The sequence below is a fragment of the Euleptes europaea genome, chromosome 7 (genome assembly GCF_029931775.1).
Source record: "Euleptes europaea isolate rEulEur1 chromosome 7, rEulEur1.hap1, whole genome shotgun sequence".
In the NCBI taxonomy this organism is placed as follows: Eukaryota; Metazoa; Chordata; class Lepidosauria; order Squamata; family Sphaerodactylidae; genus Euleptes; species Euleptes europaea.
In genome coordinates, this window is record NC_079318.1 from 54435752 (window position 1) to 54454830 (window position 19079).

The 19079-nt window shown below is 40.8% G+C and overlaps 1 protein-coding gene across 1 annotated transcript; it reads right to left on the reverse strand.

The window, feature by feature from the left end:
• Positions 1-1212: 1212 nt before the first annotated feature.
• On the reverse strand, positions 1213-17226 carry PRPH2 (peripherin 2). Its single transcript, XM_056853143.1, has 3 exons — positions 16595-17226; positions 11352-11598; positions 1213-1629 (listed from the first exon to the last, which is right to left on the reverse strand). Exons 1-3 carry the CDS (start codon positions 17173-17175, stop codon positions 1408-1410), a joined length of 1050 nt encoding a protein of 349 aa, XP_056709121.1. The 5' UTR covers positions 17176-17226; the 3' UTR covers positions 1213-1407.
• Positions 17227-19079: the final 1853 nt, after the last annotated feature.

Below are 19079 nucleotides of genomic sequence, written 5' to 3' on the forward strand. Positions count from 1 at the left end.
CGCTGACTCGTTCCTGTGCCCACTCATAATCCCTCTCCTCTCCCCCTGCCTGTGTTGGACTTTTTATCATTTAGGTCATTTAGACAAGGACCAGGTCAACTTTATGTTCTACACAGCCCATAGGAGATGACTGGAACTCACTACATGTTTCATAATAAGATTTTGCTGTTTGAGAAAGGAGTTTGCTTCTCTTGGGAAAGGCTTACCTGGAAAATGTATGTATGCGTGTATAAATAAATATAAAAGATAAAATTTCATACAGAATGATAAAAATCTTTATGTAGCAAGTTCTTTTCCACTTATTATTACAACATAAAATGAAACGGTATTTGCTATGATCATCTATGTGTAGAATAATACACAATCATGTTACATCTAAGATGCATTGGGTCAACAGCCTATGAAGGATGTGCTTTGATTACAGGAATTACTACATTTTTTTCCTGCATTGTATCCAATTCCTTTAATATATGGATCATGCTGTTATTATTTAAAAATAAGGGGTACAGATGTCTGGGAAAACTCTCACACCCAAGTTTCTGTGGTAACTTTTCCCTCAGCACCCAAGCCACTCAAGATGGTTGCTATGACTCCTTCACAAAACAGTGTCATTTTACAACAGATTTGTTATTACTGATGTGCAAGTTACACAAGTAAGCATGAATCTTTTCACTAGATTAAATGTAGAAACACCTACAGTAACTAGTCATGATCTCTTCATAGTACAGCACCTGAACAGATATCAGTACCAGGATATATCTTAGCTTGGTGTTAAAATCAGTGTGCTTTTGCTTGTGTCAAACTGAAAATTTATGTTAGTATTTAAAAGTTCAATACAACTTTCCTTTGTTTTTGTACACAGTGTGAATGTGGCTGAAGACATTTCTTCAGTAACAACTCTGAACACCCAGTATTACAATTTTAAACCAAACAGTAAGTTAAAATCTGTATACCTTTCTAGAAATATTTCCACTAGTTGAACGTCTTAGTTTTTGCCTTACTATAGATATATTTAATGGCCTTTATCTAACAAACAGTATATTGATTTTCCAAATATATATGTAAACTTAAGTACAAAAATATTTAACTTTAAATTCCTCCTTTTCCTTCCAATTCTCCACATTAAGGAATGTTAACATGAGTTGTGAATATCATGCCCATGCCCCTAGCAAATGGATGTATTTGCTTTAAAACTTCATGTTCTGCCTGTTTCTCATAGAAGATATCAGCTGTCTTACACATCTAAAGATGCCTGTATTAGCCCCAAATGCACTAGACTGCATTTGCCATAAGTATAAAAGTGAGGGTTTTGTTTTGACAAATGTAAAGTTGTGATAGCTTATACCTTTTAAAAAGCGAATATTCACAATTCTTAGTCTTTAGGAACAGTCTTGTCAACCAAGAAGCTCAGCTGACAGTTGTGACAGCTTGGGTTTTTTCACCTTCCGCACCGTCAGCTTCCACTTGATTAAACTTACCAATCTTTTTCAAACTTTCCAGGGCGGATTTGATAGTTTCTTTAAAGCCTTTCTCCAAGATCCACCCTTCACTCTCACAGTCAGGGTCTTCGGGATTGGGGATGTTCTCGAGTGAGGTATGCAACAGCCGTAACCCTACCATAATTGACACCTGCATGGGACACAGAATGAAAGGACGATAAAAATGAGTAACAATCGGCCTGTGTCCCAATTCACAGCAGTGTTTCACAAACTTCTGATAGATGAAACACACTTTCTTCCCAGCCCAAAGCTGGAACCACATTTCATTTGTGCAACCCAAAAAGGATTGACTTCTAGCAATGCAGGGCCTAGAGCAAGTGGCATGCCAGGCGTGGAGTATCTCTAGCCTTCCCCTCCAATTGTTCAGCTTTTGAATATATTGCACTTGTAGCCTATTTCAGAACTTCTTTGCACAAAGAGAGCCAGGGTGGTATAGTAGTTAGAGTGCCAGACTGGGGTCTGAGAGATGCAGGGCTCCAATCCCCACTCTTCCATAAATACTCGCTAGGTGATCTTGGGCATCTATTTTGCCTACCCTACTAGGGCCAGGTCCCCCCTCTCCTCCGGCAGGAGGTTTTGGGGCAGAGCTGAGTGGATCACGTGCACTGATGCACCGCCTCGCAAGAGGCCTTATACCACTCAAACTCCGCTTGCGATGCGGCCCTTTTGGGTGTAAACTCATCGCAAGCGGCCCTTTACCACTCAAACTCCCAGTTTGACTGGGAGTTTGAGTGGTATAAGGCCCCTCACGAGGCAGCACTTCCAGTTGTAAACCGGAAGTGATGTGCCACGGCATGTACGCATGCGTGCAAGTTTGCCGGCCGACTGTCAGCTGGTCAGCGGGCAGAGGGGTGAATTGCCGGGGGTTTGCCCGCTACCACTGGGCACCTGGCAACCCTACACCCTACCCACCTTGCAGGGTGGTTATGATGAAGATAAGATTGAGCAGGGCTAGCAAGCTGCTTTGGGTCCTCGTTGGAGAGGAAAGCCAGGTATAAATATTTAAATAAATAAACAATAGAGCCCTGCAATATAAGATGATAAATGAACAATGTGTTAGTGTGGGTTTGATAGTTATTTATCTCATGATAAAGGTAAAGGTCCCCTGTGCAAGCACCGGGTCATTCCTGACCCATGGGGTGACGTCACATCTCGACGTTTCCAAGGCAGACTTTGTTTGCGGGGTGGTTTGCCAGTGCCTTCCCTAGTCATCTTCTCTTTACCCCCAGCAAGCTGGGTACTCATTTCACCGACCTCGGAAGGATGGAAGGCTGAGTCAACCTTGAGCCGGCTACCTGAAACCGACTCCCGTCGGGATCGAACTCAGGTCACAAGCTTACCACTCTGCGCCACGGGGCTCCTTATCTCATGATGCTTGAATATTTTTATGGTATCAGTGACATTCACATTTCCACCAGCTCTTGAATGAGTACTGATACTATACAGTTTCTCACAAATACTCTTTAAAAAAAAGAATGATAATTGTTCTATTTGATTCAGCTCTTGAGTGAATAGTTGAGGAGCACGCTGATGATGGATCTATCTGGACCGCCCCACAAGCCTACCAAATCGTCTGTGAGAAGTGGCCTGGTGAAGTAGCAAGTGCATCATTCTCGCTGCTTGAAAATCTTTAAATCAATAGGAAGGATCACCAGGATGACAGCTGGCAATTAGCTTCCCACCATTAGAAATTAGGAGTTTATAAAGGAGGCCATTTACTCAGCTTAATGTATTTTCTAAGGTTTGGTTTAGAAATAGTAGTCCAGTCCTATCGATGGAGAGAGGTGACCTGCCTCAAATATCAGATTTAGGTATTTAGAAACATCAAATTGTTAATTATTTTATTTACCTCTGGGATGGCTTAATTTGGATCTGCTGACTCTGACATCACAACGTCTTTAATAGGCTGTTAAGACTAAAGGTTTCATAATAAGGCTGTGCTCTGGTCCTCTAGATATGTGCCCATTCTGGGTTGCAGTTCTACTTGCTTTTATTTATAGATCAAACTAATATTTGAAAACTTTTCACATCCCCCATCCCAAATAATTGGACGCTCTGCTTCAGCATGTTTGAAGAGTACTTTTGGTTTACCATCCCTGATATAGGTTGTCACTCCCAAACAGAAATTCAGTTACCTTTTTAATCAATTAGCTTCGAAGAAAAGGAATATTTTCAGTAGGTGAAAGATTTATTAATTATATTGCACTTTTCAGCCATGGCTATATCCACCCTCCCCAGTCTTACAACACTTAAAATCCATCACAAAATCATATATATAAATCCTGTAACAATTTAATTAAGAGTAATAAACAACAAACCTACCCACCCCCAAATACAGTGGAAGACAATTTCTCCTGAGGCCATAGACGTCTCTTCCTAGAAATAAATTTCTAAGGCCAGGCCCTGTAGCATAGATATTTGTGTTGCGCACAGTGGGTCTTCCTTAACTCAAGCTGAAAAGAAATCAGCTCTTATTTCTGCTCTTTGCAATGGCAAAAGTTAAATGGGGGATGGGGAATGTTCTAAGTGCGTATTTATTTCACACATGGCACGTATAATCTAGTTAACTGTTATGACTTCTCTCCAAGAATAACTGGGATTGTGATTGGGGCAGAGGAGAGAGATCTTTAAGAGCAGTACCTGCACAAAATAACAGTTTTAACGTTATTAAGGTATAAGGATAAACGGTCCCCAACTATTAACCCAAACTGAATATTTTTAGGGAAATGATGTGAATGATCATTCTTTCAAAAACAGAAGTGCCTCTCATAGATCTTGTTGTCCTGGATTGTGCCACAGACATGACAAAAAGACAACAAAAAAACCTCTTGGAACTTTCATAGCATTTTCAAATGTAACTTATTTTTAAAGGAATAGGTCCCACCTTATAGTTCTAAAGTAGTCCAAAGAACTCTCCCATGAAGCACTGGTGTGCAAGATATTTGCCATACGCTTCCACTGTGGTGAAGATTTTACAGAATAAAGCCCCCAGATGGTCTTTGGGCATTTGGTATCAACCTGGTTCAAAACATTTTGTTCTGAGAATAAACCCCTTGTTTCATGTAAGGTCACTTCAGCTAAGTCCTTGGGATGGTAGCAATGGCCTTTACTTGCGGCACTGTTAAGGTTTACGCGAAAATATAAGAGCCCTGATCCACTAAAACCTAGTTGTGTTTAAGACTCATAGAAATCCGCTGATCACTGAACATTTCTAATTTGTCCCATGAATGCCTGCTTGATAGGCATACATTTGGTCAAAATCTAGGATTGGGCGCTGAATGATGAAAGACTGACAGAAATGGTAGTGGCCCATTTCTCTGAAGAATAAATCGTACATTCTACAACAGAGGAATATTAGGTCTGTATAAGACTTCCATGATACATGCATTCAGTTTACTGACTTTATATTACACTTAAATGTAAAGACTGTTGAGAACACATTTCCTTCCAGGTTTCTCCATCGTGTATAAAGCAAAGCAACTCCACATGTTTGCATATATGCTATAGATGGCTCTGTAATAGCAGCAAAGACTGATCTTTTAAAGCCAATCTGTTTACTTCAGCTTTGGCTTGAGGCGATTAGCTCAAATTAGGATGGGCTGTTTGTTTTAATAGTAAAGGTTGGGCATTTTTTTTTATAGAATTTAACTTTCTGCAGATTAAGAACAATATAAGGGGCAATTTTTATTATACATCCAATTACAACCAAATACTTTTCGTGAGGAATCTCTTTTTCAGGTGGGCAATACTCCCTGAGATGTTTGTGAAAGGTGTTCCATGTTCCAGTGTGGTACACTAGACAGGGTGTTTCCTAACCCAGAAAATTAGTACCTCCAGATCTCTGTATTCACAAACACTAACACAGATTAGAATCTGTACTTTTTCCACGAGCAAACATTAAACAAGTGGGATTTTTTTCCTTCTTAAGATTCAGTTTGCTTAAAAGGTGGAGGACTGCCTTTTGAAGACTTGCCCCGGGCCTAGCTCTTTTCTTATGCTCAGAGACCATAATATTAACAACTGAGCAATTAAATGTATAACCAAACAGCAGATAATTCCTTCTCATGAGTCAGGACCACTTAATCAGGGCAAAGGGAGTTAGAGGAACAGAAGAACAATTCCCCTTTAATTGTGGAAGACTTTCATCTTGACACTCCCTTGAAGATTTATTGCTAATTTGATACTCTCACTTAACACTTCACCAAAAAGTAGCTTTCTCAGCTCCAGTTCCAACTTTTCTTTCTTTCCAATTTTCCTTTCATTTAGTATTACGAACAGCTGTTATCCTCTTTACTTGAAGGCCGTCGATCGGTCATCTGGGCTACTGCAGGGACCACTAATAAAATCCTGGGACAGCAAAGCTGCTACCTCTGGCCCGGAAGACACAAAAATTTGGAAAGCGCTCAAAGCAAAGAAGCTTGGTGTTTATTACCTCCTATGTCTTTCCCACAAATTATAAAAGCAACTTTGTTGCAATATTAAATATCCGAAGTCAACGTTCCCCTTCTTGTCCACCGTCACAGGAACACATGAAGCTGCCTTAAACTGAATCAGTCCCTTGGTCCATCAAAGTTGGTATTGTCTACTCAGACTGGCAGTGGCTCTCCAGGGTCTCAGGCTGAGGTCTTTCACATCACCTACTTGTATGGTCACTTTAACTGGAGATTGAGCCGGGGATTGAACGGGGGACCTTCTGCATGCCAAACAGATGCTCTACCACTGAGCCATGGCCCCTCCTCAGCCCCATCATTAAGAACAAAGTATCTAAACAGCAGTAGAGGAAGGCAGAGAATATAAATCGGAATATTTCTCAAAACCCAGTATTCTCTCTCACCGCAGCTTCCAGTAAAGTATAAACAAATTAGCAGCAAGGTCTGGCAAGACAATGCAACACTACAACTTCGACACCAGAGGACTGTGTAATGATGTTGCCGGAGTTTTTCTCTTGATACCAGGGAAGAGAATCTACATATGCTGCCTGATATCATAAATACTCAACAACCATTGCCTCCACTTTCTCTTCCTCATCCTCACCTTCTATGGGCTGCTGTAGTGAAAATATTGTTTAAAAGCATCAGCAGCCATCAGAGCATAGATTATTAGTGACTGCTCAGGTCACCAACCTTTCTTTAAGAAGAAAGTGGTGAATATGGCAGAGATAAAACATGTTTAAAAGGCTACGTTATTGAGCAACCGTGAGGTGCACCTTCAGGTCTGAATCTGGCAGATCTGTTTCAAATCTATACTTAGTGCAGATTAACACATTATGAGGGGATTTGTTTTCCCATAGCTGGATCCCACGCTGCTCTGGTAATGTCTATTTTTTTGCCATCAGATCCAGTTGATTTAAGACAAACCCATAGGATTTTCAAGGCAAGAGATGTTCATAGGTGGTTTGCCATTGCTGGCCTCTGCGTAGCAACCCTGGACTTCCTTGGTAGCCTCCCATCCAAGTTCTAATCAGGGCTGACCCTGCTTAGCTTCCAAGAGCTCATGAGATTGGACTAGCTGGGGTCATATCAGGTAATGTCTGTGAGACAAGTCAAATTACGTGGTTCTTTCCCATGCCAGCAGAAATAGCTGCCTACCCCACGATTCCTTCCAACAGACATTACCAAGAGCAGTGTGGAGTCCAGCCATTCAGACATAATGCTTAGGGTTGCCAGGTCCTCTTCACCAACGGCAGGAGATTTTTGGGGCGGAGCCTGAGGAGGGTGGGGAGGGACTTCAATGCCATAGAGTTCAATTGCCAAAGCGGCCATTTTTTTCCAGGTGATCTGATCTCTATCGGCTGGAGATCAGTTGAATTAGCAGGAGATCTCCTGCTACTAACTGGCAGTTGGCAACCCTAATAATGCTCCAGTGATATGTAAACTAGACCACAGTCAAGTTACTGCCTCCCAACCTTGCACTGCCACCTAAAAACAGATTGCTTAATGTACTACACAGATTTATCATTTATACACTTGCTTGCCTTTCTCTTGGAATTGAGTCTTTTCTTCCACTCCTTGATAAACTAAAGGAAATTTTAGCATACCTATAGGTCTGTGTATGTCTGCATATATGTATGAGAGAGAGAAAATGACAAATGCTGCATTTCCAAGCGCTTTAGAGAAAAGCTAGAATTCGTATAGCTTTCTGGAAAAGGATACTGATTAGTGGACCAGGCATAGCTCTATTTAATATAATTGTAATTATTAGTTCAGAGCCAGCATGGTGTAGCGGTTAAGAGCAGCAGGACTCTAATCTGGAGAACTGGGGTTGATTCCCCACTCCACATGAAGCCTGACCCTATTAGGATGGAAAGGAGGCATAGAAATGTTAAAAATAAATAAACAAAAAAAAAATCACCATTGGGCTGATGGCGAGACTTCACTTCCAGGGAAAACCTAGAAGTTACACCAGCCCTTTCTAGGAATCACCAGAAACTCCACCTCACCTCCTCCCCCCAGACTCCTGCTGGTTCAACCCTACATGGAGGTTTGCAAACGTGCCGGGGTGGGGGAAGCTCCAAAGGCTGCTGGAGGAGGAAGAAGCCATCTTTAAGGTCTAAATCCATGAGCTGCAATCCAACTAAAACTGGTCATGATTTAAGTCCCATCAAACATAACAGGTTCACAATAGCTGAAACTATCTTTTCCCACTAGTGTGGCTTTGCCACCACTAACTTTATCTTGGTCAGACATTTTATGCATCAAGTATGAATGTGGGAAATACATGTTTGTCAGCTGTATAGCTGTATACTGGCATTGGTTACAGCTCCTTGGACCAGTCATTCCCTCTCAGGCTAACATACCTCACAGGGCTATTGAGAGGATAAAATAGAGGAAGGGGATTCCTTAAGCTTCTCAATGGAACAGCACAATAAAAACAGAATACATATATCTGGATTTGCTGCCACATGAGTGAAGTTGCCTCCTAGGCTTCAAGCTGAGCTGGTATTTGAAACTGGGTTTCTCTTACCATTAAAAATCAGTTCTCTAGCAACAGGACCATATTTAATGCTCATTTTTATGTATATCCTGCTTTTCTCCTTGATTGAGGACTCAAAGGAGCTTTTCACATTGTTCCTCCACCACCCAACCCACTAAACAAGAACCTTGTGAGGGTAGGTTAGGCTGAGAGATTGTGATGGGCCCAAGGTCACCTGATTGGCTTTCATGGTTGAGCGAGGGATTCGAACCTGGGTGTCCCAGGTCCTAGTCTGACACTACTACCACTTCACCACACCAGCGCTTGCTGTATATTACATCTTGATCCCTTGCTCCAGGGCTTTGAACTCCAGTGTTTGAGCTGTTGCCAGAGGACCATACAATACATAGTTAAATTGTGGAACTCCCTGCCCCAGGATGTGGTGATGGCTGCCATCTTAGAAGGCTTTAAGAGGGGACATGTTCAAAGGGATACTAGCCATGATGCATACCTATTCTCTCCAGGATCAGAGGAACATGCCTATTATATTAGGTGCTGTGGAACACAGGCAGGATAATGCTGCTGCGGTCACCTTGTCTGTGGGCTTCCTAGAGGCACCTGGTTGGCCGCTGTGTGAACAGACTGCTGGACTTGATGGACCTTGGTCTGATCCAGCATGGCTTTTCTTATGTTAAGAGTGTTCCCCCCGCCCACCCTCCAACTTGAGTAAAAAAAAAATGGAACACAGCAGTAAGGGTATAATTATGTATATTTAGCAGCAAATGAAGATGGTTCAGCTCTAAGTAATTGGGGCAGCAGACCTCTATGTTGCTGCAACATATGTCTCTGCCTGCATGCCAGCAGCAAGATGGCAGCCATTTGAGTTAAAAAAGAGGTGTTAGAACCCTTCTAGCTAAGAACAATGACACCGAATGTTGTGCCTAAACGTGCTGACATCAGACTGTTATAGAAGTTACCAGTGAGGCAACAGTGCTGCAGTGATCATACAGAAAATCAAGTTCTACTAAAGTGAATCCACAGCTCTGAAGCACTGCCTAGTGTGTGTAAGTGCCATCAAGTTGTTTTATGGCAACTTGTGGCAACCCTATGAATTCATTACCTCCAAAATGTCCTATAATTAACAGCCTTGCTCGGATTGCTCACCATGAAGATTTCTCCAGTAAAGTGGTCAGAATCCTTCCAATGGATTTGTCCAAGATAAATGGATAGATATATTCTGACCTGGATCTTGGCGCCTGGCTAAAAAGTAGATTATTCCATTTAAATTAGATTAAACAATGGGATACAATGATTTTTCTGTTGCCTATCTGAAAAGCTAAACACTTCCTAATGGAGGTAAAACATCCATTGCCCTCTTCTCTTACCCTCTTGTAAGAATTGTAATGGAAAATCAGTACAGGGAAGATAAAAGAACTTACTGATTAACCAGTGCTGTCAGAGCTTTAGTGGAAAAATAGAAAGGACAATGTCTTGATAACATCTTGAATTGATAAACCATGAGCAGGTTATCACTTATATTGTACTTTGAAGAATACTATTGTTAACAACTGGTGCCAATACTGGGGCATAGTAACCCATTTTCCTCAGAACAACAATTTAATTAGTTCAGTTTCTGGTTTCTCCCATCTTTAGGCAGGCAACCTTAATTATTCATGATCACCGAGAAGCTGCTTCTTTTGGTTCAGCAGAGCTGGCCTTATTAGGTTTGGTGAAGCAGCCTACTTCAGGAAGCAGATCTAGGATACCAATTAAAGACAGCAAACTGTTAATTATTTAGTCTTAGGTGTTGGACTAGGACCTGGGAAACCCAGGTTCAAATCCCTACTTGTGCCATGGAAGCTTGCTGGGTGACTTTGGGCCAGTCACACACTCTCAACCCTGACCCTGGCTAGCATTTGGATGGGAGACCTCCACGGAATACCAGGGATGTGACATGGAGGCAGGAAATGGCAAACCACCTCCAAAGTCTCTTACCACCGATGTAACTAAGTGTTCTCTCCCATTCATCTTCTCCTTCTTCTTTCCCCTTTTCCCTGCTTCCTTCCTTCCTTCCATCCTTTTTTTTTATTCCCCCAGTGTTTGACCGGCAGTTTTGCAATATTGTTGTGACTGAGGAGCAACCCAATAAATGGCCTCCAAGATATTGGAAAAATAGTCTCACAAGATCTAGGTCAGCATCCCTCTCTTAAAGCTACACGCCTTGCTTCTATTATTTTGGGAGTTTTGAACTGATGGGGTTTTTTTTAGATTTCAGATATTTGGGCAAACCTGGGGCTTTCCTCTGATTTGTAGACACCCCCCTGGTCTGTCAGTGGGCACACTGTATGGATGTTTTGATCCACACTCTAGGGCCCAGTTTAGAATCAGATAAACAAATTCCGCACAGGTATATTTTTTCAAAAGAGGTGTTGAGTCTTGGGGCTGTTTTTTTTTTTTTAATGCTGTAATTGTCAAAAGGGAAATGTTACTTCAGGATTGTATTTTTTTGAGAAACTGACACAAACAACTTTGAGTGACTCGTAATGTCATGCCTTTCCAATCCTTTGTACATGAGACTCAAGCTGGCTGTCAACAAGACTAGGATGCACACAGCAGCTGCAAATTTGATCAGGGAGTTACTTTTAGGATGAGTCTGCACATATTATTTTTCTGATACAATTCATGCATCTACACTTATGCCATGTGGATCTCTGCTCACATATAATGCACAGGGGCAGGAACTGCTACACCACAGGGTCTGCCTGCCCTGTGGGATTAATGTCGGAGCAATGTTTGTTGAACCACATCAGCCACCATTTTAGAGACTTACTGCTTCTAATTTCCAATGCTACCTAAAACAATTTTCTTACACTCCTGTATAGGGGCATTCTTTTAGTGCCTTAAAAAAAAACAAAGATATAGGAACAAATAATGAATTACCTCCAAAACGTAGACAAGAAGGACGACAACTCCCATAGAGCTCATCATGCCACTGTAGTATTTAAGAAGAGCTTCCCTACAGCCACGGTTCCATAGGTTGAGCTCCTCTGTTTGATAGTCGTAGCTGTAGTGAGCTGAATTATTAGAGACCTGGTACTGGATGCATGGTCGTGGGGAACTTGGATTGCAGCAGCTGAAGGGGACGCCGTCCACCAAGTATCTGCCATCTACGTTGCTTTTAATGCGACTGTAAACATGTAAAGCACAGTCAGTAAAGAAAACAACCCATTCTGTTAATAGAGGGGACTGATGACCACTGAGGGAAAATGGGTCAACATAACAAGCAGTGGCGGACTGGCTATTGTGTCAGCTTGCTCATGGCAAGTGGGCCCTGTGGGCCCCTGATGAAGTGGGCCCCCTTAAACATTAGACAATATGTTAAAAATAAAAATTAATACAAATAAATGATAGCCTTATAGTTGTGGGTGGGACTCCCCCCAGCCTTTGTCTCCTGGCAACCAATATTTTTAGACCCAGTCCGCCACTGATAACAAGTCTCCACAGTTGGTGTTTCTAAACTTTTTACATACTGGGAGTGGTGTGGTGGTTAGAGCACTGAATACAACAGATTCAAATGCTGTTTGCCATGAAACTTGCTACATGACAGTTGGCCAGTCAGTCTTCCTGTGCCTAACCAAACTAAAATTTTTAGTGAGTGTCAAATGGAGAAAAGAACCAAGTATTCTGACTAGAATTCCTTGGAGGAAGGGTGGGGATTCCCTCCCCCCCATTCCCTCCCCCCCAAAAAAAATAATACGTGTGTGTGCCGTCAAGTCACAGTTGACTTATGGAAACCCCGTAGGTTTTTTAGGAAAGACATTTGGGAGTGGTTTGTCATTTCCTGTCTCCGTGTGGGCTGAGAGAGTTCTGAGAGAACTGTGACTGGCCCAAGGTCACCCAACAGGCTTCATGCGGAGGAAGGGGGTGATCAAACCCGATTCTCCAGATTAGAGACCCCTGCTCTTAACCACAACACCATGCTGGCTCTAGATTCATATATACATAGATATTTATTAGATTCATATATACATAGATATTTATTACCTACTCAGTTACTCTAGATTGTGGATTCATCATATTGATGTAAACTTCAATGACCCACTTTGGAGCAACAGGCCAGGGAAATCCTCTCTAATTACCTGGATTACACAGATTGCTAAAAAGGAACTAATCTGTGTTAGGTGATCTTGAGTTCATGTGCCACTTATGTACATAGTTCTGTGACCTTATTATCCATTTTAAAAATATATATATTGTTATAAAATTTATTTATATTTAAACATTTAAATATATCTCTGTGACTTATAAAGTCATTTACAACACATGATGAAACTAATATAAATCAGCACCATAAATGCAACAGCAAAGCAAACTGTAACTCAGACCCAGGACCAACAAACCCAACTAATCAGAAACACGTTCAGAAACAGAATATTTTTGCATGCCTTTTGAGAACAGGTAGATCTCCCTTCCTCCTAGTCCAGAGGAGGGGTGCAACAACTGAAAATCATCATGCCCCTGTGATAAATGTCTGGCTCTACAAAGATGAGACAAAGGGCAACAAGCATTTTCTGATTTTGATGTTCCCCAAGTCATTCTGATCCATAGGATTCCACAGTAAAATTGACTGGCTCCTACAAACCTGATCCATTAATGGCAGCGATTTCCCCCAGCTCAAGGATCCTGTCCCTGACACAAAAGGCTCAAGTCTCTAGCATCAGGGGAAGGGCACCTTGTGCCAGGAGAAATTGCTGCTGCTTGTGGAATGGACCTGTGAGATCCAGTCCAGTGCTTCATAACTCTGTTTTACCTATCATATTAAAAACCCTCTTTTCTGGGAGATCAGGGAGATAGCAAGGCATTTATTATACATTTAATTTTATGGTCAGATAAATAGAACGACTGGAAAAAACGAAGTGCCCCAAGACTACCTAGGAAGCTTCACGGCTGATCAGCCTTTTATTGGAAGTTTCCTCTTGTTTTCCTTTTGACCAGTCTCCTTTGGATCATGTAAGAATGTAAGCAATAGAAAGGACTACTGCTATTTCAGGGACACCCATTGTACAAATAAGCCTCAAGGGCTGTAGCATTTCTTCACAAACGTAACACCAACAAGTGACGATCAATTTCTGAGCTGTGCGTTGTCCATTCTAAACTTAATAAAGTTTTAACAATGTCAGCCCTGCTTAGTACTTGGATGGAAGACCACCAAGGAAGTCTAGGGTCGATAAACAGAAGAAGGCAATGGCAAACCACCTCTGTTAATCTCTTGCCTTGAAAACCCTGTGGGATCACCATAAATTGGCTGCAACTTGGTGGGACTATCTACCAACATACATATCAATGTATAGTAGCTGCCAAAAGCTATCTAGTGATCTTTGTGTTTGAACCGAGATTTTAACCCAGGTCTACCTAGTCACTCGTACAAATTTATATTGATTATGCACCCTCCAAAGAATCTTGAGATTTGTAGTCTAATGATGGTGCTGAGAATTTTCTGCATCAGGTCCCAGCTATCCTCACAGAATGAGTGCCCCAAGTCCCCAGGGTGAGACTGGATGACACGTCAGCCTATTGCAGATCAATCCTTTGTCTACCACCCTGACTGGCTTTTACTACTGCTAAAAGGCTATGTTACACAATGAATGTCTATGCATTCTTTGGCAAAAATGCTGTGGGGAAGAAACTTCATAATTTAGGAAACCGTCATGTGAGAATCAGTTGCCAGGTAATGGAACAAGTGAAATGTGTTGGGCTGAGATTAAGTGGAGAGGTTTTGGGATTTTATATACTTTTTTAGGTCAAGTTCCATGAGAGGTACTGTAAAATGCTGCATCAGTGGATTACACAGTATTACCATCAAGTACATACATACCTGCATAACATAAATGCATAATAAAAGTCATATACATGTTGTAAAGTAATATGCAGATTACAGCCTGGGAAACATGGTTTTCTTGTAGCAGAATTCCATTCACAGTCCTTGAAGAACTGCACACTGACATAGCTTGGTCTGACTTCCATTTATGAAAAAGGAAGGACGTCAGCATGAAGTATATCAGGCTTGCAAGAGTATGTTCAGCTACATTCTATGCATTTTTAAAGTACTATATGTTTCACTCACTTCTATGATCACAAATCTTGACAAAAGTCTTAACCTTCTATGCAGCTGATTTTAAAAAAGGAACCACTTTCAAACTTAAACTTGGATCTTCATATTTTTATTTACTTTGTTGTGTTCTTGCTAGGCATCAGAATAAGGAGGCAGCAAAGTTTTAAACGGGAACTCAGTTTAATAAGTGAGGTTGTTTCTCTGTGTGGAATTGCTGTAACAACAACTTATATTTTATCTGTTCTTGCCCACACTCAGTCCTGGAGTGAACTAGTGCAATCTAAAACACTGGCCAGATTAAAGGAACAGAGTTGTCACAAACACCACAGTATTTATATCCCATTCTTCCATGCTCAGCAGGGTTTGCATGAAACTCCTAATGAACTCACATAATGGTTGCCAACTCTGGGTTGGGAAACTCCTGGATATTTGGGGGTGAAGCCTGGGGAGGGCAGGGTTTGGGGAAAAGAGGGACATGCCATGCAGTCCATCCTTCAAAGCAGCTGTTTGCTCCAGGGGAACTGATGTCTATTTTCTGGAGATGAGCTGTAATTGTGGGAGATCTCCTTGGCAACCTTTACCTTAGTTTCATTACTGCATCACCTTAGTTTCATTACTGCTATAGGATCAGGTATTCTCAGACCAACGACTAGACCTAGCAATGCCCAATCACCAGCATTTGTTACAATCATGTTTTAAAGCACTGCATACTGTTGTCCTCCACACCCCATGACTTGCCCTTCTGATGTAGATGGATTAAGTTCCACCTCACAAATCTAGATTTAATGCTGGCAGGGTGAACATCTCATTAGATTTTCTTAAGTACCGTAGTTATTTATATCAGAAAGTATTTCTTTAACTTAAACTATGCCCAAACAAAGTGGGACCTAACTTCTGAGTAGTATTTAGCACAGCATTACAATTTGAAAGATTGTAATAAAACAGCAGAACAGTGTGATTTCAGTATTACAACTTCCTACCTTAACGTTATTCACCAAACTACCACCAACCAAAGCTCAAATTTAAGATCTTCCAAACAAAACAGCCAATATCAAGCACAAAGATCACGCAACCCTAAACCTAATATTTTGCATTATGCTACCATTAGCATATACAATTATTTTTAAAAAATTGCCCAGACATTTCTCATTTTAAAGTAAAGTAGGAAAAGGCTGAACTTATTTACAATAAACCTAAACTGTACTCCTTTTAATAGGCACACAGTATTTATTTGCTATTTAGGCTCCAATCCAAATACAGTTAGTTGCATTGAATCTCACTGAAATGCATTGGATTTAATTAAGTTGCAACTAACTTGTCCCATTTATTTCTGTGGCATGTATGCTGCATTATTCTCAGATAAATTTGTGTAATAAGTTCCAGTGAACAGCATGGGACTTACTTCTAATAATGAAGAGAACGGCACTTTGGCACTATTAAGCATGTTGCAAGACTTTAAGTCCTATTTAGACTTGTTCACCAACTTAGTCCATCCTAGTATTTCCTCCTGAGGATGCCTTTAAAGTAGTTGACATATCTATACTGCCGGTATATTAAATGCTGGGAGAGTTTATCAGCCAATAAAGTAATTTCTTTGCATGTTTGCAAGGCCGATCTCCCTGATTAAAAACAGCAACATGCCATTGCGATTACAAACTCTTGAAGTCTTTAATGAACTTACATTTTGTTTCTATCTGAATAGTCTAAAGCAGCGGCTCCCAAACATTTTGAGTCATGGAGCACTTTTCAGGAGAGAAATTAGTCACGGAGCACTAATTTTCACTTAGCACCTATATACTAAACCGAATGACAGTAGTATTTCTCTTTCCAATCTCTTCACGGAGCACTAGGAGATGTTTCGCGGAGCACCAAATGCTCCATGGTGCACAGTTTGGGAACCTCTCTTCTAAAATTTGTTGGCAAAATTGAATTAATCAGAAGTTAGGAAAGAGTGCTGGTTATATGGCACTGTATGAGAGCATAATTTGCATTATAGTGATAATTAATATAAGTTCTGAAAGTAGGAGACAAGGACAGTGCAGTACCAATTACATTCCCTTGAACTACTTACTCTTTTACTTCCTTAGAGGCAAAATCTAAGTATCTGTTGCTGATCCACTGAATCTCAAACCAGTCTCTGAAGCCATTGTTCCCGCAGCATTTGAACTCAATTTGCAGCATGTCAATGGTCTTCTTCATAAAGCACCTTCCTGGAGTATCTGTATCTCGGTAGTACTTCATACCACTTTTTAGCCCATTTGCCAGAGTAGTATCCAGAGCGCCCCTCATCAGAAAGCAAAAAAGAGCCACTAAAAAAATGAAGATGTTAAAAAAGAAACAAACTGCCAGGTAAAGTTTCAACAGAGGCTTCCACTTTGCAAACTTAGCAGGATCCAGAGAATCGTAGCATATCTTGCCTGCGAGGCCATTGAAGCCACAGGATAATAGGCCCACCAATATCAAGGAATTGGGCACAACGTGGCTCTCGGCATTGTCCATCAGCTCACTTCGCTTCCTGAGCTCAATTTTTAAAAACAACCCCATGGCAAAAACGATGATCCCGGCAAAAACCGAAAACCAGTTCATGAGCCATAGTCCTTGGGCTAGTTTTACCCTTTTCTTCTGGTTGAACTTGATTTTCATCACAGCCATCCTTGCAATGTTAAATTTACCAAGACTCCTCAAAATCAATCCTTTTTCAGAAAGGGAACAACTCTATTCACCACCACCATTCATGCCTTGAAGACTCCAAATGCTGTAACTCTGCCTGAGCCATTATGGTTTGGCCTTTCCATCTTGCTACGAGATATTTGAGCAAGTTTGTGGGAGGTCCAAAATTAACAATTTCCACATAAATAAAAAAGAGATTATTGGCATATAGCATGTACAACTATTTCTGGTGGCCCCTTGGGCACAAAGTAGAAACAGCCTCTACATTTCAGATGATTAAAGCTGGATCTACAAGACGTCATTCTAATACTAATTGGTGTGATCCAATTTAGAGAAATCTCTGCCAGCAGATGAGCAGTGGAAACAATCCCTCCTTTTACTATTTAGTGGATTAATGTTTTCACATGATAGATACAACTGAAGATCAAAAGATAAAAGGATGCTGCATTCCTAGATGATCTTTTTTCACCTAGGAAAGTGGCAGCTCTTTGGTTAAAGGATTTATTGACATAGGTGTGGCTGTACATTGACTTGATAAATTAGTGTACTGAAACCGTTGAAACTGCTGATTCTTATCCTCTCTCGCTCACCTTGAATGACATTGTTTGGCTTATGTGTTTTTAATGATGGAATTAGGGACACTTTTTAAATGAATGAAAATCTTAGTTTATGGTAGCCCTGAAAGCGAAATATATATGTTATGTCGTACCTTTGACAGTTGGAAAATAATTGAACCCAACTGAGAAACTAACAATTATGATCCAAAAAAATCCAGAAATAGTGGTTTGACTCTTGAGCTGCTTATAGGCTAATCACTTGGGCCAATGACAGAAGAGGACTTGCTGAGGTTAGAGGAACAAAAACTGATCATACAGTAAATTGTAAGTAGCAGTGTTGGTCCAGAACAAACACCTTTTATTAAGACAACTAAAATAATACAACACAGTATGCATGCTTTTCAGTTCTCTGAAATTCTGAAGACATCATTTTAACTAACAAGAAAAAGGGGTGGAGCTGTTTTAATTATGCATTCAATTTAATACATGACTATTTTTATGTATTATATCTATTATTTTCACCCACTTTGGATTTCAGATGCTTATGGCGCTTTCTGGTATTATTTAGGTCAAACTGGGAAAACGGGAAAAACACCAAAAAATACTGCATTGAAATAGTATTGCCTGCTGCTGTTTAAAACCTATTGATGCTGTTTCAGCATCTGGACAGCTGTTCTGTCCAGACTATACAGCCAACAATACAGTAAGCCAGGCCTACAACTGACCTACATACCAGGCCTACAACTGAGAACAGCCACCGATATCATCTTTACTGGCCTCCCCTCCCCCCCTTTGAATGGGAATAATGCAGACTGAAGGGGCGCCACCTGTACGGTGTTCACAGCATATTTGTGAATTAGTGAGCCATCATGTTGGGTTTTTTAGAGTTTTATTGTTTGATTTTATCAATGACCAGATGCATTGAATGGTATTTTATATCTGAATGATATTACCTGCCCTGAGGTGGCTTTGGGGGGGAGGGTGGGTTATAAGTTTGAAAAATAAAAATAAAAAAATAAGAAAGGAATCTCTGCTCCAACATCTCAACTTAGAAGACAAGACTTTCACTGACCTTGAGATTCAACAGGATGTTCTAATGTTGGATACAGTACCCAGTATCAGTAAGACAGTGGTTGGAAAACGTTCACATTTGCATATAGATCTGAATGACTGGGAAGTACGCATCTTTCTCTGGCATTTCTTTCTAGGGAAGTGCTTGCTTGCATATTCAGTATCCTCTCTGGTGCAATGATAATTTGTTAGCAAGTCATACATACTTTGCTTGTATCTACCCTCCTTGCATTCATCCTAGCAACTGAAAATCCTTCA